The sequence below is a fragment of the Perissodus microlepis genome, chromosome 14, assembly GCF_051167445.1.
Source record: "Perissodus microlepis isolate ML-2025 ecotype Zambia chromosome 14, ASM5116744v1, whole genome shotgun sequence".
Lineage (NCBI taxonomy): Eukaryota > Metazoa > Chordata > Actinopteri > Cichliformes > Cichlidae > Perissodus > Perissodus microlepis.
In genome coordinates, this window is record NC_140474.1 from 15,412,985 (window position 1) to 15,436,134 (window position 23,150).

At 42.0% G+C, this 23,150-nt stretch overlaps 1 protein-coding gene across 1 annotated transcript in view; it reads right to left on the reverse strand.

The window, feature by feature from the left end:
- ppm1lb (protein phosphatase, Mg2+/Mn2+ dependent, 1Lb) overlaps positions 1-23,130 on the reverse strand; it is a 52,923-nt gene extending 29,793 nt beyond the window's left edge. Inside the window, exon 1 of the mRNA XM_084951723.1 lies at positions 22,222-23,130. Within this exon, the coding sequence (XP_084807849.1) occupies positions 22,222-22,620 (399 nt within the window). The 5' untranslated portion in view covers positions 22,621-23,130. The remainder of the gene's footprint in view (positions 1-22,221) is intronic.
- Between the last annotated feature and the right edge of the window lie 20 nt (positions 23,131-23,150).

Here is a 23,150-nt window from a genome sequence, read left to right on the forward strand (position 1 = left end):
GTGAAATTTGGACATAGAAGCACTGCAGCAGTCTCTCAAACGCTTCTTTGTGCTGTACACATTGTTGTGATCACAGCATCGGTTCATACAAATTCATCTTTGTTGAGAATAGCATACTTTGGTAGTAACCAAACACCTAATGTCTTCATTTACAGGCAACGGGGTATTGTCTGGGCCATTATCTTTACCACTGGAGTCCAAGCAGCTTATCAATGAAATAATTAGCACACCTAGATTAGCACACATTTTAAGCCTGGATTTTGGATGATTACTCAGTGTGTGTTACAGGCATGACAAAGTAGGTGTTATTAGTCTGATCAGATTGTCACTGTAAGTAAAAATCAGGCCACAGTGTTTTGTAATCAGTGCTGAAACCGTGGCACTTATGCCAATTTCTCTTGGCTGAATGATTATTAAAAACTCGAGTTATGCTTCAGGAAGGGAACTAGTTTCATAGTAGATTTTATTTGCCGAGCTCCAGAGAGACGCCTGGCAAATATAATACAAGAAGCTGATTTTTAAGAGCGAGTGGTAAAATAACCTGTAATTTTTGTGATGAAATAAAATATGATTTGATGACTGCAACTGCAGTTTTTTCTCTCTCTCTGTCGGTGAATTATGTGCATGACATGAATTTAAAATCATCCAGAAGTCCGCGGTCTGAGTTATTGAATTAAACAGGTATGTCATTACAGCCTTCAGTATAAACGGTTCGTTGCAGTATTTTCCTCACTGTTCTGCAGTGGGATTGGGCCCTAATGTAAATACGGCGTTTGCAGATTTCACACTAATTTTGTACATTTCACTCTAAGGCTAAGATGTGAAGACAGCAGCAAAAAGTTTTAAAAAACAAGAGTGAGTGTTATTCTTCCTCTGTGAATGTGGGGCACAAAAAGCCTAGAGGAGAAGAGCTAAGTAAATGTCAGCTACGCCTTTTTTCCCCTCTCTCTCTGACGCACACACATGCACACGTCTATCACAATCTCACACCCTCCCAATAGCTCATGTACTCCTGGGCTTATAATATACCACTGTGCCCACTCACACGCACACACATGCACAGACACACACTCACAGACACACACACTTGGCATGTGTTCTTATTTGTATTCCTGCTATCTGGAGCCTGTGTTCTCTGGCAGACACTGATATATCAATTGCATAAATATTCATACACTAGTCAGAGTGGCAAGCTTCATGAGCCTCCTCTCTTTGTGCAAGTGTGATTGCACGCGAACACACAGACACACAGACACACAAACACACGCTCGTCGTGCACTATGGTGAAGCATTCCTAAACAATACCAACCTTGCACATGCACCCGTACAGTGAGCGAACACTGAACCCCACAGCGGGGTCTTTCATCACAAGCTAATGAACCACGTCAAGTCTGTCACCTCATGTGCTCACACACACACACACACACACACACACACACACACACACACACACACACACACACACACACACACACACAAGTTCATGTCTTATAAGATGTGTGTCTCTTTCTTCCTGTGATTGAAGCCACTTATCAATCATTTCCTGGTTGATTAATTGGTGGAGCGGCTCTACTGGCGAATTAATCACATCTGTGTGAGAGACTTTGTTTGATCAGCATCACTGAGGAGACTGAAACCAGGACATTAGGTGGAACCCAGTATGAGCTAAAGCCTAAATTATTTACAAGACTATAGCTGTAGTCACGTTTCTCCATAAAGACTTATTCGACTTTTAGTTGGATGCTGATGCGACTTCATTAGAATGGGATAAGAACAACACCCCCACTACCCTTATTTTGTGGATAGGATTCATTAAGGTGCTGCTGTTAGACAGACCATTCAAGATCTTTGTCAGTGTGCGTTTGTCATCTCCACTCACTAACTTTCTTCCCTACATCTTCATGGCTCATTGCTCCCAAGCTTAATCTCTTTCTCTCTCCCACACACACACACACACACCCACCCACCCACACACACACACACACACGCAGATATATTACCACCATCTCGTCTGATCGGAAATATCAATTTGCATTTATCTAAAATTCACAACCAGCACGATGCACATTTATACACGTTACCATGTAACTCACGCTCAGGGAGACCTTGTCCTTGTTCTTTTCAGTCTCACTTTCTCCTGCTTAGATTGAATGGATGATTATGCACGTGGCCGCCATAAAGTGAAACCTGAAGTTAAAACTCTTGAGTTACTCCTCTACAACCCCACCCCCACCCCCCACGTTGATACATGCTCTGCTTTTATCAGACCACAAAGTGAGGGAGTACAAAGCCAGCCCCATCACATTACCAGAGGAGCAAACACAATGATTTAGAGATGAAAAAAGCAAATGTGAGATAAAAGAATTTCCTGTGTTAATATACCAAAGTGTTTATTGTTTACAGAAAATCACCATGTTATCAAAGGACAATGCTTTCACTGGGGACCTGAGGGAAACGTGATAAAAGGAAGGAAGGAAGAAGCTGTTAGAGTACACACACAGACACACACACACACAAACCAACTGTTCCTCCATCTCCTCTTTAAATTTATGTTGCTTCATCCAGCCAAAGATGAATGCCATCTATAAATCCAACCATGCATCTAATATTTAACTGCGCTTTAACAACCTACAACTACACTATCATACAGATTTTCACACTGAACTGCAAATATCAAATGTTTATTGGTCATTCTACAATAAGGTTTAAGTGCAGAACTGATGCATGAACTCTTATCTGAGTGGAAATTATTTACATTTCTACTGTTGGGAAATTTTTTAAGAGCACATAATCCACTTACCCCCACAAACATCTGCGGAAATACTTAAAAAAAAATCTGTTTACACCCTGCTAGCCACAGAGTTCACATCAGAATCAGAATACTTTATTAATCCCAGAGAGAAAACTGTTTTGTTATAGAAAAGAAGGCACTCAAAGTGCAATGTTACACTCAAATAAAATATTAAAAAGTTAAAACAATACTATGTTCAAATGAAAACAGTCTAGGCATCATTAAATGCATGGAAAGTGGAATATTACCAGAAGATTGGAAATATGTTAGTGTTGAGGCTCACACTCAGACTGACGATATGCCCCAGACTAATACACCAATAATCACGTAAGTCAGGTTAAATCGCTATAATAAAATATGCCAGCATATGCACGAAATGCACAGAGAATAAAGGAACAGGGACAAGTTCAGAGAAATGCATCTCTAAAGAAATTCCACTCGATCCAAAGTTGCCTCTAATTAGTTTATATCAAGTAGAACATAAATATAATAGCAGTCTCTGGTTTAGTTTCTTCTTTGGCATGTATTTTGAAATGATGAAAAGAGTTTTTGTGCACACTGTCTGTTTTATGTCAAAAATAAACAGAAAGAAAGGTTGCTTTAACATTTCATTCCTGGTTTATTTGTTTGGTAGTAGTATAAACACTAAATGCAGATTTATGAATTGTGGGGAAAGCAAATCAATAATAAAAGAAGCTTTAATAGAAGAAATCAAGCAGTAATTGGCCTTTTTCCATCAGTCTCCTAACAATTCTATGCTGATTTAATGCTGCACGCAGCGTGAGCCAGCAAACAGGGCAATGGAGGGAGTTTGTTATCACAGAATCTAGTCAAAATAACACCACTATGCAAAATACGACTCCAGTAAAATTAGAACGAGCTCATTGCAGCAGCCATGTGGAGAATTTAGATCATGGAAAGGAACAAACTGATATGATTGTCCAACGTCTGTGACCCAGGTGCTAAAGTGAGTTTTCTGATGTTCTTGTATGAATGGTATGTGTTTGGTTGGCTGACTGAGATGTATTGTGAAAGGGCTCTGTGGAAATTATAAAGCTAAACTCTTCATGAAAGTTAAAAACCTAAATAGTGCCTTATATTGTGCTTTATCGGCTGATGTGGTTCTCCTGTCCGAACGATCTTATTCTGTGGCTGCTTCTTCCACTTCTGCTGCCTACGGTGTGCAGCAGGGTTCAGTTTTGGGGCCTGTATTGTTTCTGTTCCATCTGTTTCTTCTTCAGTTCATTTTTAATGCATCTATTTTAAGATGTTTCTAAGCTACAGAATACTGTAGCTGTGGGTGCTTAGAATCCATTAAAAAGTTGGATAGCAAACCATTTTCTCCAAATTAATGACAAAAACAGAAACCCTTGTTTGGGCCCCAAACAGATTTATGCCTAGTGTAATGACATTCTAGGTCCTCTTGCAATTGTTACCAAGTCCTCCACGAGGAACACTGGGGGTGACTATTTTTACTTTGGATGTTCATATTAAATCTCTGCTACATTCTTGTTTTTACTCACTTGAACTCACTTGGTCTGAAATGAAGATTGTTGTTAATGCCTTCATTTCATTGCATTCTGATTACTGTAATTCTCTGTTCACTTGTCTTAACAGAATCTCCTTGTAATGTTTGCGGGTTCCCAGATAGTTTTCTACATGTCCACATGTCACACAGATGTTGTACTGTTGTATTGGCTCCCCATGAACTTCACCGTCCTGTGTAAGATTCTGGTTTTGACATTTAGAGCACCTCATGGACAAGCACCAGCATACATCAATGAACTTTTACATCAACATTATCCCCAGCAAGACCCTGAGATCACGTAAGGCAGAGAACTAAAAATGACAGAGCTTTTGCAACAGTGCCCACCTGAACCTTATTTTTTTTAAGTGTTTTTTGAATAGATGTTTACTTTTACAGTTGTGCAAAATAATATTAATTGTGTCAGACCCTTTTGGATTTTTATATTGATGTAAAATGAAGTTAAACCTATTTTCAAATTGTATAATCAGGATTTAAAAAAACCTATAAAAATATTCATTAACAGATGATTTGACCCACTGATTCAGCTCTAAACATAACATCTCTGACATTCACTGATTATTGAAATGCAGGTTGAGTTGTTGAAGTCGTTTTCATTCTGAAAGACTTTTGTCACCACAAGGCACACTGCAGCACGCTCCAAATGCCAAGTGCTGCTTCCGCCATCCTGAGTCAACAGCTTCCTGGACTCCATTCATCCCTTCCTGTGTCCATCCATTCATGACTGCTCTCATCTCCATACAGCTGGCTTTTTTGGCACAACAACTCTTTCAATTAAACAACAATGCAGAAAACAACCCAACAGTGGGTCCGTGGTGCAAACTAACTATTTCCATATTTCATGTGCACCTAATTTTCATGCACATACGGCACGCTGAGAACCAGCAGGCAGTAGGCTTATAATTGGGGCACCCATAAATAAGATAGAGAGCAACACCTGGATTTCTGCTGATTTGTTTTGCAGGAGATGCATGTGTAAATAAACTGGTGGCATTTCATTTTAATAACGCTGTACTCTGCTGGTGTCATCTCGCCTTCTTTCACCTTTAAATAACTTCTTCGCACTCTAATTCCAGAGATTCGGTCTGCTTTTCCTTCTCAACTTTCTCTAGATTCAGAATATTTTAAATGTGGCAGATGCAAGAAACTGTCTCTCTCCTCTATCTCAGTCTGACTAGTGACAGAAAGAAAAAAGCCACTGAAGACAGCATTGTCCTACACCAGTGTAGGTATACAGTGCTCTGAGTACGATGTTGCCCCTAATTGATTTCTTATTTGTTTTTTTGTTCATATTTGTCACACTTATGTTACAAATCAAATAAGCTTAATATCCGACAAAGATAATGGGTATAAATACAAAATGTTTTTAAATGACAATTATATTTATTAAGGGAAAAAAAAGTTAGCCAAACCTACTTGGCCCTGTGTAAAAAAAAAGTAATTGCCCCCCTCATTAAATATCAAATTACCCGTGATTTACCACATTTTATTGAAAGATGAGTTCAATTTCATTAGCCACACCTGAGCCGAGAGGAGATTAGTGCCACACTGACTGCATAAAGTTTTTTGCTGCCAAGAGTGGAACAACCAGTTATTATGTTTAAGGGGTAATTACCTCTTCTCATGGGGGCCAGGTAGGCTTTTGATAGATTTGCTCCTTTAAAATGAAATAAAACATTGATAAACATATATTTTTTTAAATATTAAAATGTGTTTGCCCATCTGAAACATGTACATGTGACAAATATACTCACAGTTAAAAGTTATCAAACAACACCAGTCCTAACCTCTGTCCTGTTCATAATTCAGTGCAATGCCAAGCATTTGACTTTCCTTTACAAAAGTCCAAAGAATTGCTTCCAAGTGCCTCCTCAGCTCTGCGCTCACATTCATTAGAAAGAAAAAACAAAAACAGTGATCAATGCGATGCCTGTGTGTGTGTGTGTGTGTGTGTGTGTGTGTGTGTGTGTGTGTGTGTGTGTGTGTGTGTGTGTCTCAAAAACAAAACTGCACTAGCTGATAAACATACCGATGTTCATAAAAAAAAAAAGAAAAAGAAAAAAAAAATCAATACTCATCTACTCCATCTGCTGCAACTCTCACAAAGCTTGCTGATGGAAATAAAAGCCTTTATGCGCGTGGTTGTATGCATCACATTGTGAGGAATGTAGACCCCTATTAATCTGAACACTGACTAAATTCAGTGGACTTTGAATATGAGGATTGTTTTGCGCATAATGAGACACGACTGCACTGTAAAGTTAAGAATACGGGACCAATAAAGCGGAAAGGAACTTAGAGAGATACATAAACTGAAGAGAAGTGCCCACTTTTGTGAGTCATGCCAAATACGAGGAGGGAGACACAGGTAGATTGTGCATCATATTAGTCTGAGTGACAGTCTTGTGGGGCATCCCCTCCCACATACTGGCACAGGATATTCTTGCTGAGAGGAACAAATGCCGGGGGAGAACCAAAAAGTCTGATTCAGGATCAGTGTGTCGTTCAACACTAGTCTTCTTCAATCTGGAGAAAAAAACAAGACTGAATCTGTTACAGTCTGGAAGCAACACAACAAATTTCTCCCTGACTCAGTGACCCCACCGATGCTAATGTTTTCCCTTTATTTGTAGCTTAAACATGACTTATTCCCTCAGGTCACACTGATTTAAGAGGTAAACAGTTTAATGACAGATGAAGGGGTTGTGACGATGACACATGCAGCTCCATGATGGCTCAAAACTTCAGCATAGCCAAGTTCCCATCCAAAATAATGAGGACAGGATGCGTAGCCAAACTCCGAACTCGGTGCCCAATTTCCAAAACAATCCTAAATGTTGCCCATTACAGCTCAAAAACTATACTGTTGCCATTTGGACCAGCCATGTTCAATAAGCTGTGCGTGGAAAGCGTCCAAAATATCTGCTTTCAGTATGGCCCAGCTGATAAATTAACTTGATGCTTATAAGCTTGCCTCATGGGGAATAATTCTGGATGAACAAGCTTCTAATCATTTTTGTTAATTTTTGGTTTGCAACCTTTTGACTTTTTCCGTATTTGTTGTCATGCCTGGAGAAAGAGAGAGCTGTGGGCGTAGTGACAAAGCTAGCAGGCGCTGGGCCACCGGGCTTCGAGGTAGCCCAGTTTCCACAGCAGGTGCAGAACCATCATGGAGCAGTCCCACACCGCTTTGGCCTGCTCACCATTTCCAGCCTTAGACACCGCTGCACCCCCATGGGACTGCCTGCTAAGAATAGAAGCCACCATGAGCCTCTGTCCTTCTCCATGTGTCGGTGTGTGTAGACATGCATATCCTTCAGGCTGCTCATGCTGTGCATACTACAAATTGCAGAAAGACATGCTTAAAACAACTGTGACATCACCTGAGCCTTACTGAAACAGTGACTGGACTGAAACGATGACCCAGAAAAAAAAAGACACATTACACATCTCAGTGATTCTAAGCAGTGTTTTAAAAGTCTTATGTCACTCTCAGGCTTCCCAAGCTTGCTTGCATGGAGTTTGACAAGCAGGAGGAACATGGAAGCAGTGTAGTGTCCAGTGTATTTAGAGTATGGCAATGGCATTTTTTTTAAAAAGCACATTTCATGACATGTAAACTCAATGTACTTGAACATAGAAGATCAAAACATAAAAAACATGTGCAGGTTTACAGTGCCTTAAGGCAGAATAAGGGAAAAAGTCTGGGTGTCTGACCAGATGTGGCACCATGTTTAGTCTTTTATTGTTAGGGTTAGGCACACAGATGTGGCTCTTTCACAAGTTCACAAGTTCAACAACAAATAAAATACGCTTGTAAGACTTCGTGGCTTGATGCTTCATGCTTTCTTGACACAAATTTGGAAGTACCTCGCGCCTTCAGACAGTCTCTTCTCTGAGGCTTTCGTGGTGTTGCGCTAACATTTCAGGGATATTAATAGTGATGTGAACAAAATAAAAGAAAGACAGAAAGTGCGGAGGGAAAGGTTACATCTGTTGTTTGACTATCCATGGAGCACCTCACGCTGAGGCTTTTTACTTCTTGAGAATTACAGTAGTGAGTGACGGAAGCGGAGCTTTTTCCAGCCCTTGAACACAAGTCTGTAGTTTCCATAAAGCGACCAGCAGCAATTATCCTACTTGTTCACATGAGTCAGGACTCCCTTGTATGGCGAGATCAGCTCATGCTAATTGGTGTCCAGGAACAGGCATATGTACCACTGGCTTGCAGTCACTCAAGCCCAAATGCCAAAAGTCTTTCTGACAGCATACATGTACCTAAGAGGTCTCAAAGGAGCAGAATTTGTCAGCATGCCATGTGCAGTCTGTCAGTCTCTAAAAGCCAAGAGGAGACTCTGAAAAGACAGGATGCGTAGCGCTGTGCTGTCTTTGGAAACACTATAATTTACATTGTGTGTATGTGTGTGCACATGCACGTGTTGTAAGTAAGGTGGACTCCCCTCAAGACTAGAGGAAGCAGACTCTTTAATATTTCAGAGCAGTGATAAATAAGTCAGACAGACTGCAGACAGATAAGGTGACTCTGTGGGCTGGGGCGAGGGGGTGCAGGGAGGATGACGAGGAGGGGGACAGAGGTATAAAAGCAAAGGGAAGGGGGGAAATAGATATAGCAAGGTGGCGAGAGATACACCAGGTAATAGAGCAAAAAATGAGAAGACAGGTGGAATAGCAATGGGGAAAACACAAAAGAAAAACGAGACATCACTGGCAAAAAAACAGAAGAAGAGGGGAATATCTGCTTTAAAACCTACTTTAAACATTTCAGCATACAGTGAGGGATATGAGTATGTAATAGACAATCACACCTAAAATAGTTCAGCAGATCAATCAGGTCTGTGATGCAGACGAAGAAACCCTGTACTTCACTGTTCCCAATTCCTCCCTCACACACAACCTCCAGCTGCACCTCCAGCACGAAGCTGAAGACACTCGGGGCGAATGACAGACTTTGATTTCTGTTTCTGCGGACAAAAGGGATCACGAGGGGATCCAAAAGTGAGAAGAGATGAGTAGGTGAGGCGGAAGGAAGGGGGGGAGTGGATGCAGCGATGGAAGGGAGGGGACGAGAGGGAGAGAAAACAGAGACAGTTACTGTAGGGAAAGGTCAACAGAGGCACAGAGCAAGTGTGAGAGAGGAGATGAAAAACAGGCCGAAAGAGGTGGAAAAGTACGGCATGCTTTCTTGAGGGGGAGGAACTGCCCCATGGTGCCGTGGCCTTCGGTCTGGCAGACTTATGATCAAAAGATGATAAAGCTCCACTGGCACTTCAGCCTTGTAACTTGCTATGTTTAGCTTCTGTCAGCTCTTTGCTTCAGACAGATTCCTTAAGTCTGTGAACCTACATAGACATGGTGCAAACAGGAGTTTTGCTGCAGTCCTGGAAAATCTTTAGGCTCCGAGCAAGGCACTGCTTTTCAGCCCATCCGGTTTTATCCTCATCTCCTTTGAAAGAAATAGTTTCTTGCCCGCCTTTTCTCCACCTCCAAACAGCAGCTTTAAGCTCCCTCTTCCACTATCTTCACTTATACTTCTGTAAGCCAGGAGCATTTTTATTTCTCAGCTCGTCTGTCAGTCCCTCTCATCTCCGCAACTCTCTCCCTCTCTTTCTGTCCTCCTTCTCTCTCCTTCCCTAAATAAAGGCACATTTCAACCAAGCCATTATTTTCCCCTTTTTACTCTCACCCTCAATAAAGCATCTCTCCCCTTCTGAGCAGCATTAGTATAGCTACCAGCTCTGCTTCTGGATAAGCTCATTAAATCAACTCAGGAAGAAGGCAACATACATATTTCTCTGGGTAAGATGAAGGTACTGGACGGTTAAGCAGATACAGGGTTAGAGAAATCTAAAAAAAAAGCCCCCCAGAAAGGAAAAGATAGCTTAATTGAACAATTAAACGCATACAAATGATCAGGATGTGGATGATGTAAAAAAAGAATAAGAATCCACAGAGAGAATTTAATCCCACTATCCCCAGTGGGATTATGGTAAATCTAACCTGCCCTGCTGTCTCTTCTGCTCCTTATAGCCTCAGCTCAGAGTTGAAGAGTGCAGGGATCCTGTGAGCCTTGAGGTGTTAGCATTATCCCTATAAGGTTCCTCTGCACCACAGTAATCAATTACTATTCCTGCTTATCTGCCTCTAAAACTACCCATCCATCCAAAGCCATCACCAGCCCATGATCCAGAGCACAGGGAAGGAAAGATCCTTTAATCGACACACAGGATGTGATGTGTTTGAATAGCATTCTGCAAAACTTTTTAGGCAAACTACTAAAATGAGACTTAAAAGACCATAAATAGTACATTAAATAAAAAAGGATTTGAAGTTATATTTTGCATGACAGATTTGCTCTTGGTCAATCATCAGAGTGAGGCAGCAGTACATGATTGTTCCAAGGATTTCAGAAAACTGGCCACAGAATGAATCTGAGAGCGATCAGACGCCTCTCTGATTGTGTTACATAAATCAAGGGCAAGAAAACTAAACTTTCCAACAACAGTGAAATGTTTGTCCTGTTTGGCAGTGTACCAGTGGATGTGGCAGTATGCAGTCATCACATTGCCACAGTTTAATTTATATTAGTCCAATAACTACTTTGGGGCCAATGACTTGCCAAAACCACACTAAAAATCAGAAAGATCTTAAATTCTTGGTCAAATTAGTAATTTTTTTTAAAAAATTTATTCACAGAGTAATTTTTCAAGCATGGACACAAACACTCTGGATCAAGGTCCTTCACTGTGAAGATCTGTTGTTTTTAAATCTGAATGATTACTTGGGGGTGGTAAAATAAAAGAAGCAATATCAAAACCGTTGAACATTTGTAACCCTTTCATTTTTCCACTTGGGTACATTGGCTGAAGTGTGTACGCCTTCACAAAAGACACACTTTTTAATATTCATTGTTTTCAAACTTGTAGCTTTACTTATTAAGTCTGCGTCATCAATCAACATGTTATCCATTTGAAAGCTGTATGTTGCAATTTCAGGGCAGCACAGTAGTTAGCACTGTTGCATCCCACAGTGGGTTTGAATCCACCTCTGGGCCTGGGTCTTTCTGCGTGGAGTTTGCGTGTTTTCCCCATGTCCCCATGGCTTCCCCACAGTCCAAAGGCATGCAGTTAGCGGGGTTAGGTTAACTGGTGATAATAAATTGGCTGCAGGTGTGAATGTGAGCGCAAATGGTTGTCTGTCTTTCTGTGTTAGCCCTGCTACCAACTGGTGACCTGTCCAGGGTGTACACTGCCTCTTGAACTACGGCAACTGGAATAGGCTCCAGCTGCCCCCTGCGACCCTGAACAGGAAAAGAGGAAGAAAGTAATAGATGGATGTTTTGAGTTCCACATTAGTATTAAATGCTGGTACATACTGAGATGTAAAGCAATGATAGTTTTAAACAAGAAAAAAGCCATTACATTTTTTATAACAGAAAGCACTTGGTGCTGTTATAAAAAATGAAGCTAATTTAGGTCACTAGTGTTAGAGGATATCACCAACCTGTTTCAGACTCTCTGAATGAGACCAACAACACCTCATGAGGCTTCATATATGCACTCAGTAGCTCACACTTCCACAGACAGGCTACGTGCAGGCCTTGCTCTAAACTTGCAGTGCCCTTCAGTCCCTGCTGGCATGCTTTAAGATTACACAAACAAAAAAGGTCAGACCAATAAAGATTGGAATTAACTCGCAATCCTATTGGAAGATTACGTTTATTTATTGCAGTTACTCTAATGAACATGTACACGTTTCCCCAGTCTGTTTACAAAAAAGCCTCAATCTGCTTCTTTACCCTTCTACACCGTCCTCATTTTTCCCTTCCAATTATATCTTCAACCTCATCTGTTTGCTCTTTAGAATAAACAACTTCATCTAAAGATTGCAGAGCAGATTGTTCACCCAAAAGCCTTACTAGTTTTAGATTAGTGCCTCTTTTTCTTTTTTTTCTTTTTTTTAACAGGAAAGTCATTGAGGAACGTTGTGCAGGGGGAATGAGGGGAAAAAAAATCCTACAATCATGAATCTCAAAGGGCCATAATTAAGATTTCATGGCAGAGATCCAGCAAGACCCTGATATACAAACATAGATCGTCTGCCTGGGAATGAATGGACATCACACACACACACAAATGTGTGCATAACGTCCCTCTGCCTCCCAATTTTAATCACAAGCACAAGTTAATGACATTCTGTGGAGTCTGGTCTTTTTTATCATATCCCATGAGCTTTTCTTATAGCATAAATTAAAGACAACCTGGCTCAGGATTGGTTCACCGCCGGGTTTATTCCAAGGTTTGTAGCTCACCGTTCTTCCCCTGAATAGAAACCATGTGTAATAATCAAACATTCATATCAGCTGCATTCCTTTTGTCTGGGTAGATCCAGTATGTGTGCAGCACATGTGTTTGGCAGACCGGCTGCAGCATGCTAACTTTAAATATACACACACTGACAGAAAAAGAAAAAAACTATTCAAATTGAGATAGGGGAGAAATCTCATTTTATAAATAAAAAAAACAAACCATTCAGTCTTTTATGGGCAACAAGGATTAAGTGGTTAACTCTGTATTGCCTCACAGCAACAAGGCTTCGGGCTTGAACCTGCCGGGTGGTTGGCTGGGGCCTTTCAGTGTGGAGTTTGCATGTTCTCCCTGTGGGTTTCCTCCAGGTAAGCTAATTTCCTCCCAGGTAAATTGGTGGATGTGAGAGTGTGCGGTGGCCTGTCGCCCTATTTCACCCGAATGGGTAGATCCAGCCTTCCTGCAACCCTGAGCTGGTTAAGAAAATTGCTTAATGGTTTGACAGTTTGTTATGAGAGACCTTGGAAGCTTAAAAATTATCTAAGTTGGCTCACTCCACATCTGGGCATTTATACTGATAAGAGGCAGTGGCACACATCCAGCAGGCCTGTTTTCTTTTTAGGAGGATGCACCTGCCCTACCCGCAGGTCCAATTGGAGGAAGAGCCACAACTGTGAGCTATACAAATATCATGGCTCAGGCTCTTTGCGCACACAATCACACCAATGTTGCTAACTCTGAACAGCTGCAGCTCGCTACCTCCTCTTAGCCAACATTCTTCTCCCGCCATCCTTCACTGCCAGCGAGCAGGCAAACTCCAACTGACTCGTCTATTTTCCCAATCACACGCAGACAAACAAACAATTAAGTAGCTGGCGCTCGCATACAGGGTTAGGCTTCTGGAGCTGGATTCAAATTGTAGACAATGCTGTGTGAACATTTTTTCACTTCAGCGCTTTATATAACAGCCATCCACGTGAGAATGCAGCCCCTCTCAAAAACAAAATGCAGCAGCCGGGTTCCAACCATGTGATTAGATTTAGAGACTGTTAATCACCTAGAAACACACATAAGACAGTCTAACAGCATTTTCTTTTGAGTGCTGCTGTAGGTGAGCATTGTGCATTCAGAGCAAGACTTGTAGCTTTGCTATGTTTGAAACTGGATTTTAAAGCTATACTTTGAATGCATCTTTTGGTATTTAAAACTAGGGAAAAGCATCACATGGGGTAGCATTCTTGCTCACCATGAGCGTGGAAAGCAGCTGGCATGGCAGCGGGAGGGACAGGTTGACATGGCCTTGAAGACGAAGAGCTTGTGCGGCTTTCACTCACTGCCAACCCCCCTCGGAGAGAGGAGGAGTCGGAAAGAGGGGGTTGAAAGGGTGATAAAGGGAAAACAGGGTGACAGACGGGTGGTTGGGGGGGGGGGCTGTCACCAAAACACAACAGCTCTATTACTAAACCCACCATATAGCAACATCACAGCTCAGACTAGCCCTGCCCGATTAAGAGTGGGTGAAGTGGTGGGGGACAAAGAAAAGGCGAGCATTGCAAAGCTAAAACTTTGCAAATGACCTCCTCTAAAAAGCACCACACGCACAGCGTGATGTCATGTGACGTGTTCGTGTGAAAGGTGACCTTGTGGCCTCTTTCTGCTTGGAGGAAGCTGTATATTTAGTTGGTGGGGTTTAGCTGAAGTGTTTGACAGCAAGGGTGTTAAATTATTGAGTAGTCAGTGCCAGCAGGGAAGGATGGCACACTGAGGCTGAAGAAGGTCCTCTTATCTGGTGCTACATGCTGTTGGCAAACACATACACACACGCACAGTCCTGACACACAAGTACACACACCCATCAAACCTGAGAAATATATTTTTTTAATATTTTACTAAATGCTCTTATCTTTTAAAGAGAGTGGAAGGGTTTAAGGCTATGCAGAGGCAAAGAAAATGTTAGTACAATTGAAAGACTGTACTAACATTTATTTCATGTAAAATGATGACAGAGGACAAGAGGAGATTACAGATGTTTACTCCAGGGCCAAACATTTAGGCTGGCTGACAGGCAGCAGCCTCATTGGTCCATTTATTTGCTGCGTTTCACTCCTTGAATCCACTCCTCAGTCGCTCCCTGACAGTCTTGTCACCACAAATAAGGCGAACCTGACTACCCGGGACAAATTACCAAAAGGTCAGAAGACTTTTCGGCAGAACTCTCTGGCTGTCTGTTCTCTCCACTGCTGCACAAGTATTTTCCGAGAGAGCATGACCTCCCTGTACTCTCCACTTTCTGCTTCACTTGAATTCAAGGAGGGGCTGAAATGTTGCGTGTCAGCTTTCATCACAAGTGACAGAACTGGGTACAACAGGATAAGAGTAATAATGAGCAGTCGTACTGATTATAATTAGATCCATTTCTCTCTCTTTTTTTAAAAATAGTTTAATAAAAGCAGTTTATGATGCAGTTTAAGAGCTGCTGCTAATGCTTTAGCCTCATCGGACTTCCAGAAAACACTACAGCAGCACCACTGCACTCTGAATCCAATTATTTCCAATGGCTTGCACTGGGCTACGATGGTCTGTCAGTGCACTGATCAAAGGGCTAGTTAAACTTTGACCACTGCGCGCTGTGACTAATACCCAAGCGGTCAAGCGCTCTATAGTTTAAAGTTTTCTTAAAAGATAAAAAAAACTGAGTATTTGATGTGACAACACTGTTCAGACTTCTTCGCTTATGGAGGAGTGGTTATAAAGACTTGAGTCAAAACAACAAACCTTCAAGTTAAATTTCATTTTGGAGAGATTACAAAATCGCAGCGAACCAAATCTACCGTGTAGGGCGGGTGGTGATCAAAGACTATACTCATGTGGCCAAAACAGCATAAAATTTTAGGACATTACAGAAGAGCTTTGCACCATCTTACCCTCTGGAGTGAATTCTCAGTGCACAACTCCATGACTGATTTGACGTTTAAAAGAGATTAGCATTTCCTTCTCGGCATAACCTAGCTGTCATCAGCTGTCATGGTCATTGATTTGAAGGTCTGTTAATTTGACACTAAAGTTTTCACTTTCTGAACAAGTTTGAGATCTACAAGTGGGCTGCAAGCAGTCCGGGGAGACGACCTTCGAGGAGAGAACAGCCAAATTTAAATACAGTATGGTTTTTTTTTTTTTTTATGTGCAAAGTAACAGAATTTTATCATCGCAACTTGTATTTAGAAGAAGAGCATGAGGGTTTTTCAAATGTTTCCCTGTTTTGCTCTGCACGGGCTTCCCCAGCGTACCGAACCCAGGAGCAAGCACAGCAAATTGTATCTGAAATCCACATGAATCTCAGTAGTGTGTTCCAGCATGCAAACAGCACAGTGGGCAATGGGCTGGCTGGCAGAACCGGTGCACCACATGAGACAAATTTATATCTGAAGTCTGCAATGACTGATTTATTGTCAACGTTGGCACTATTTTCACACACTAGTTTCCATTTACTCTTGCTTTAGAGCTGTTTTGGGCAAAATCCTGAAGAAAATGCTGCTTTCCTTAGCTGCTAGACATCATCTGTACTGTCCAGTTAGAGCTTTTTTTGTTTGCCCAAAAGCACCACTGATGAGAGCAGTGTAAGTGAACTAAAAAGTTGAACTATTAAAAGCTCAGAAGAGCAGAGGTGAATAAAACAGTTGGGCAATTCCTTTAACATAATAATACTTAATATAGCTGATTACAACCTTTTGATTGTTTGCATTCAGCATTATTCATGTGACACTGGAGCATGCTTAGTGTGTTATATAAACTTTCTGAAGGCACTTGATGTGAAGCAGGCGGCTCTTCTTAATAGGTTTTTGGTGGTTTTGAGCTTCTTGCTCAAGTCTTCTCTCTCTCTAACATCAAACTGCCCCTCTCTCCAACTGCTTACTCTGCAAGCTTGCAACACACACATTAATATTCATACGCCCAGGCACATGTTGGTGTCCTTGGTCTTGCTACTCCTTCTTGCTCTCGCTCTCTCTATTTGCTCTCTCTCTCTCTAATCCTGTAAAGCCAACAGTGCAATTAGTCACATGCCGAGTCTTCTTTCATCTCTCCAGTGAGAGTGAGCTCAGGAGGAATTCAAACGGCTCGGTATCTACCCTTCTGGGGTAAAACACAAACATGTACATAGCCGTATTAAAATACCTCAAATTCAAACCATTCAGAACCATCATCGATCCCTTTTAAAAGTCTTGTCTTCTTTGCAACTCAAGGAACTGCACTAAACTTGAAAGCAAGTTTAGCCTTAAACTGACGCAAAGGTAAACTCAGGACAAGCTAAGACTGAAGGGAGTCTTCTAAAAATGATCACCGTCCCTGTGGCTTCGACGTTATTTGTGCTTCTTTGCTCTGAACTCGCCGCAGTCACCTCCTTCACAGTTAGGAGCCGTATCTATCACAACCCACTCACAAACTCCACTGATCGAAACAGCATGAGAGAGCGAGCTGTGTTGGAAATCCACAGAACAAAAACTTAAAAGGATAGGGAAACAGACGGCAAGAGAAAGCCCCCGCATTCAAGTTAAACAGGCTTATAGTTAATGTCTTCTCTATGCTCTACAGTTAAGGTAATTTTGCACTGCCTGAAGCCACAACCTGAGAGTGAGACGGGGAGGAGTGAAGTATGGCTCACTCTCTACATCCTGGTAAAGGAACAAATGGCTCATGTTGCCATTAAATGGACAGAGAGCCCAGGTTATTCCCACGTGTCAGCTAAAAATCAATCTCCATTTAACTGATAAATCTCCTCACTGAGCCAGTATCTAATATGACGGGGACAGCCGAAGGTATGCTCACATTAAACACCGATTTTTAACACTTTGAAAATTGAATTTGCATTGTGTGTGTGTGTGTGTGTGTAAGTGGGGTTTGTGATGCAAAAAGATAATGAAAGAAAAAAGGAGATTTCCAGATGTTATCAATCGCTCACTGATAATTTATTTATCTGGTAGTAAACTGATTGGTTCCAGTGAATTGGCAGAACATCAACAGAGTCAAACGAATGAAGACATCCATCTTCTGTCGCTACCTTCTATCCTCCAACCAGCTGAAAACGCACCGCAGTACAGGCTGGCCATCTGAATTCATCTTAATTTGGCATATGATGTGCTTTTCAGCAGAATGCACAGATAGCAACATTAAAGAAACGGCTCACGCTCTAAACTTAATTTATCATGAAGTGAGAAAAAGCACAAAGGAAGACTTGGAGGTTCTGTAACTGGGAAAAGGATGGCAGACAAAGAACGGCGGTGAGCTTGTCAACATCCTGAAAGAAGAATCAGAGCGATGACGATGTGAATCGCCACTTTGACTCAGAACTTTTAGAATAAAAATCAGAGCAAAAACAGGAAGTAAACACTGCCTTGAGTGGAAGTTATCAGCTTTATATTCGGGCAGCCATATGCACAAGTAATCATGTTATCACGGGTGGGCAGACCTTTTATTGTATCAAATCATGCACTCATTCACTACTTGCATTCAGGCAGTTCTGTGTAGTCTTGTATTGTGAGCTCTTTGGCTAAACACAAAAACTATTGGACACTTGGACAGCGCAGTTTGGTAATATAAAAACAAATTTTGCAGCCATTTACATTTGGATGCACCGATCTTCTTCCTCTCACCTGTCTATGTTTTTATGGTTTTCTTTCTATTCCATGCTTGGGTAATGACCATCAGTTGTACGCTACTTCTTGTGAGGCCTTGTACCATACTTTGCGTCTACTGTAAACGGCCTAAGTAATTCACTACACAGAACCAGCCATGTGACAAGTAAAGCTTCTCACCGGACTCCTGAGAGAAACAAAGTTCATCCATACTGCAGCCAGGTAAACTGCACCTCTATAGAAGCGGAAGGTCTGGTAAGCTTGCTGTTCTGGAGCATTTAGTTTACGGTTAAAACTAAGCTACAATCTTCTGAGGAATGGGCATCCCCAAAAACTCAGACCGTGCAATGTTAAGAGGGCATGTTTAAAGTTCATGACAGCAGAATCAGAAAAAGACTGAACAAGTGTGGCTTGTTTGGACAGCTTCTCTAAAAAGAACATGGCACCCCGGCATAGGTTTACAAAGCTGCATCTGATTAAACCACAAGATATCTGGAGCAACGTCCTTTGGACAGCTGAGACCAACGTGGAGACATTTGCTGTAATGCAGAATGTCTGATTTGGAGAAAACCAAACACAGCATGTGAGCACAAACACCTCATACCAGCTGTCAAGCATGGCAGTAGAGGAGCTACGATTGCCACCTTGCAGTCACCAAGTCTGAACATGAACTCCTCTGTATACTAAAGTATTCTAGAGTTTCTCGTGAGACCATATTTCTGACAGATAAAGGTTGTGCTAGCACGACAATTATCCCAAGCACACCAGCAAATCTGCAACAGAATATTAAAAAAAAAAAAAAAGAATAAAAATGTTGCAATGAGCCAGTAAAAAAGTCCAGACCTCAACCTGACTGAAATGTTGTGGTGGGGCTTTAAGAGTGCTGCGTATAAACAAATGCCTACAAACCTCAATGAACTGAAGCAATCCTGCAAATAAGACTGGGGAAAAAATTCCTCCACAATGATGTGAGACACTGATAAAGTCATGCAAAAAACAACTGGTTCAAGTTAATGCTGCTAAATAGTGGTCTGTGAGCTAATCACAAGGTATAGATAAGAAGTAGTTTCTCCACAGGACTCTATCATGTCAGGTGAAAACCATTTTACATGACTGTAAATACAGAGCAATTATGGATGCAGCTTTTTAATTCAGTTTGACTTTTTGGAGAAGAGCTATGTAAGCTGTTTGAAGCTTACTACCTGCCTTTTCCAGCTCCACCACTAAAAGCAGGAATGAGAAAGATACCAATCTTGTACTGATCAATTTCTTGGCAAGAAAGCATCTGTTTGCCTGTCAATAATAGGATACAGTAATTACAAGAGCGTTTAGTGCCTGCCCTCACTCACAGCACCGTTACATGCATTAACAATAACGGATTGCAGGAAGAAATTGAAAGCTTTGTGAAGCCAAGATGATGAATCAATATTATAAATACCAACCAGAGCTGGTATGCAGGTAAACTGTCAGCTGTTCTGATAAATCCTTCAATGTCTTTTTTCTTTAAAAAGACAGACATCACACACACATGTAGCCTCTTAGTAATGGGCATTGGCTGCTTTTCTTTATGTTATGGAATTATCACGTTTTTTACCTGACTTGGACATCAACACAGGCCACTTTTTTTTTTTTTATTTCCTGTAATTAAATAGTTATCAGTTAACATTAATCAATTATATAACATAACCACTGGTGGCAGCCTTTATTGTAGTTTAAACTACAATTTCCTCCTCTGAGTTGATTGTAATTCTCTATTTTAGCATACTCACACCCCAGTGAAAGTGGACTTTACATTTTTGTCCATTACGGGATTTGTAAACATCCAAGAAGGGCTAAAGTCTTGGATGCTAAAAAGATGCTGGCACAAGTCCAACATTGCTTTAATGACTGTGTATATGTGGCCTGGATGAGCAGAGTGTGTGTGCATACGTGCCTGTGTAAAGAAATTGAAGCATTTGACACCTCACTAACAAGCCAGCTGAGACAGCCAGTATCCTGATGCTGCCTTGGGCCACACAGCATCACTCCGCTTAATGCCCTCTGGCTAAGTATAAATATAAAAATATCTACATCCACCAAAGAGAGGAAGTTTTTTATGTTTATTTATTTATTTATTTTCCGAAGGCTGCTGACTGGCAACCATTTTCCACACTTCAAAAGAGGGCGTGGGAATAAACCGATGCCCATGGACATGCAACGATAAAGCAGACTCTCACATCCAAAGGCAAATCCTAAGCATCTCTTCTCGCTCTTCCCACTCGCCACCGATGCTCTCCCACTCGTTTTCTCTCTTTTTTCCCCTGGCAGATCAACAAACATATCTCCTACTTATTTTTCTTAAACACATGTATGGTGAGCTGTGGCAGCGCTAACAGGTTAGGCCACTGATCGCTAAAAATGAACTCCACAGAGGAGGAAAGGAGGCCATGAGGGGAAACCCAATCCAATGACCACTTTTGGTCAAAAAGCTGCAGCATCCAGCGTTGCGGCCTAAAATTTAATTTCCCCTAGTAGAAAAGCCACCTCGATGCCTTTAGCTGCCTATTTTTAGTATGTTATCATTCAGCCTCAATCAGAGTACAGCAGTCAACCTCAGGAGTGAAGATTGTTGCAGTGAGACAATAATAAAAAAAAAAAAGCACTGAGCTCCACCAGAAGTGGCTCATCAGAAGAGAAGAGAAGAGAAGAGAAGAGAAGAGAAGAGAAGAGAAGAGAAGAGAAGAGTCTATTGGAGTTTATGCTTCTTCTTCTTTCTATTTGGTGGCTCTGTTGCATCAGCACTGTCAGCTGAGGGCACAGTCGAAGCCTCAGAAAACAATGCCCGAGCAGAGGCATGCTTCGACTTCATAATAAATCAGTGTTTTCATGTTCCCGCCTGACTGTGGCATCATGTCAAATGCTCTTTGTCCCTTTAACTGACAGCACTTTTTAAGGGTCTCATTGTGAGCTGCTTTGTCAGGCTGTTGCCTCGATGCCCTGACATTAATTAGCACCAAGGAAGCAGAAAGCAAAGGAGAACGGCTGTAACCAGCAGACTAGTGATCGATGTCATCTGTGTTTTTCCTCACAGTATGGGGCCCCGGATAGAATCTGAAAAAAATCTGAGTTTATCCTTCTCCTTCCAGCTATAATTGTGTTAGACTATGGGGGATGCATCCCTGCTTTGGACAAACAAACCCATAAGAGATTGTTTTTGGAGAGAAATAAGCTGGAAATAAAGAGCATGCGGCTCTACTTGCGATCTAAAAGAAGACTCTCTCACAGGGAGGGTGAGTGTGTTTGCAGGGCTGTAACGAGACAACCCAGAAGCCCCAGTGTCGCTGTGCCTCTGTGTGTGTATGTGTGTGTGTCACTTGGTTTGTCCTAATTAAAGTCATAACTTGCACCCAACAATGACACGGGACGTCAAAGTGAATCCTGCCTAATTACTCGACCTCGAGTCCCTGTCTTAAAGAGTCTCCGTGTTAACACATTCAAGACATTCATTAGTTCAGTTTCTCCTTCCCCCGAGTTGCATAATCCTGAATTAGTTTGTGTTTGATTAAATTACCACAGAGACAAAAAGAATACACAGGGTTCAAACTGAGGAAGGAAAATATCCCCTTTATCACTACACATTAACTCTATGTAACTTAATACACTGTAATAAATGATTTATGGGGTGGACTACATCACTTTATCCGTTAGAAGTTATTTTAGGTTTATAGAAAGTTAATTTTTATCCCTCATATTTATACTTTATTTAAAAGTACAACGAGGACAGCTTCGGTTGAAAATACAGAATAAGATCTCTGCTTCATTTAGTCTCATTCGTGCTTTTAATGAAGAAATAAAAGCAGGTCTAAGAAAAGGACTAGACATAACTCATTCAAACCCACACTTTAGCCCCCCTGGAGATCACTTTAATGTCCCCCTGGGTGCCCCACTCACCTCTCCTCCGTGGCCATCAAAAACCCCAAAGATTGACGGGTGACTCTTGTTGACGATGTCGGTGAGCACCTCGAACCTGTCCTCCATGTGATCTCGCCGGCCTTGGATGGAGTACACGGCCACGTTGTTACTCTTGAACTCCCACGTCTTGGAGAACTCCGCGTCCAGGACGTCCAGCCCACCGAAGCGCTCGTTCTGCATCATCTCCGCCACTTTCCCCTTGACCATCTTGACCGCATCTCGGCTGGACTTGACGATGGTCTTCACTTCGTCCGTGTGGAAGAAGTAACTCCACAGAGCCAGGCTGATGCACAGCAAGAACAAGGTCTCCGGTCTGAGCAGAAAATAACGCATGATCCGACCTAATAGAGACAGCAGGGTCATTGTATCCTCTATCATTTATTTATTCACGCGCAGGAAATCGCGGCAGGTTGTGTGTCGCTCGCCCCCCCGCCGCAGATTTCACTCCATCGTCGCTGTTTTTGTTGTTGATGATGTTACCGTGTTTGGTTTGGTTAGCGGCAAAACAGACACATTTAACCGAGCTACTCACGCCGGGAAACATTCAGGTTATACTGGACCAACGGGTGACACTTCACTGGGACGTATCAGCGACCGAGGGGAGATAAAGAAGAAGAAGCGCGGTGCACCGGCTGGTTCCCTCTAGCATTCAGCCCAGCAGTGAGCCACCACCAACGGCTGTCCGCTGACCATCTGCCGCGGTCCGAGAACACGGACACCCCAGGCGGGAAACAGCAGCTTCTCCCCTCCGTTTGGACTTGAGGTTAAGCCAGTGTGTTGGCCAGAGTAAAGTTGTGGGCAGAGCCTGTCCCTCCCCGGCCAGCCCTGCTACTGTTTCCAGTCCTGAAATAGCAGCCTGTGCTGAAACCCTCACATTCCCAGCTGCCACACTGGCTGCGAAGCCCCGT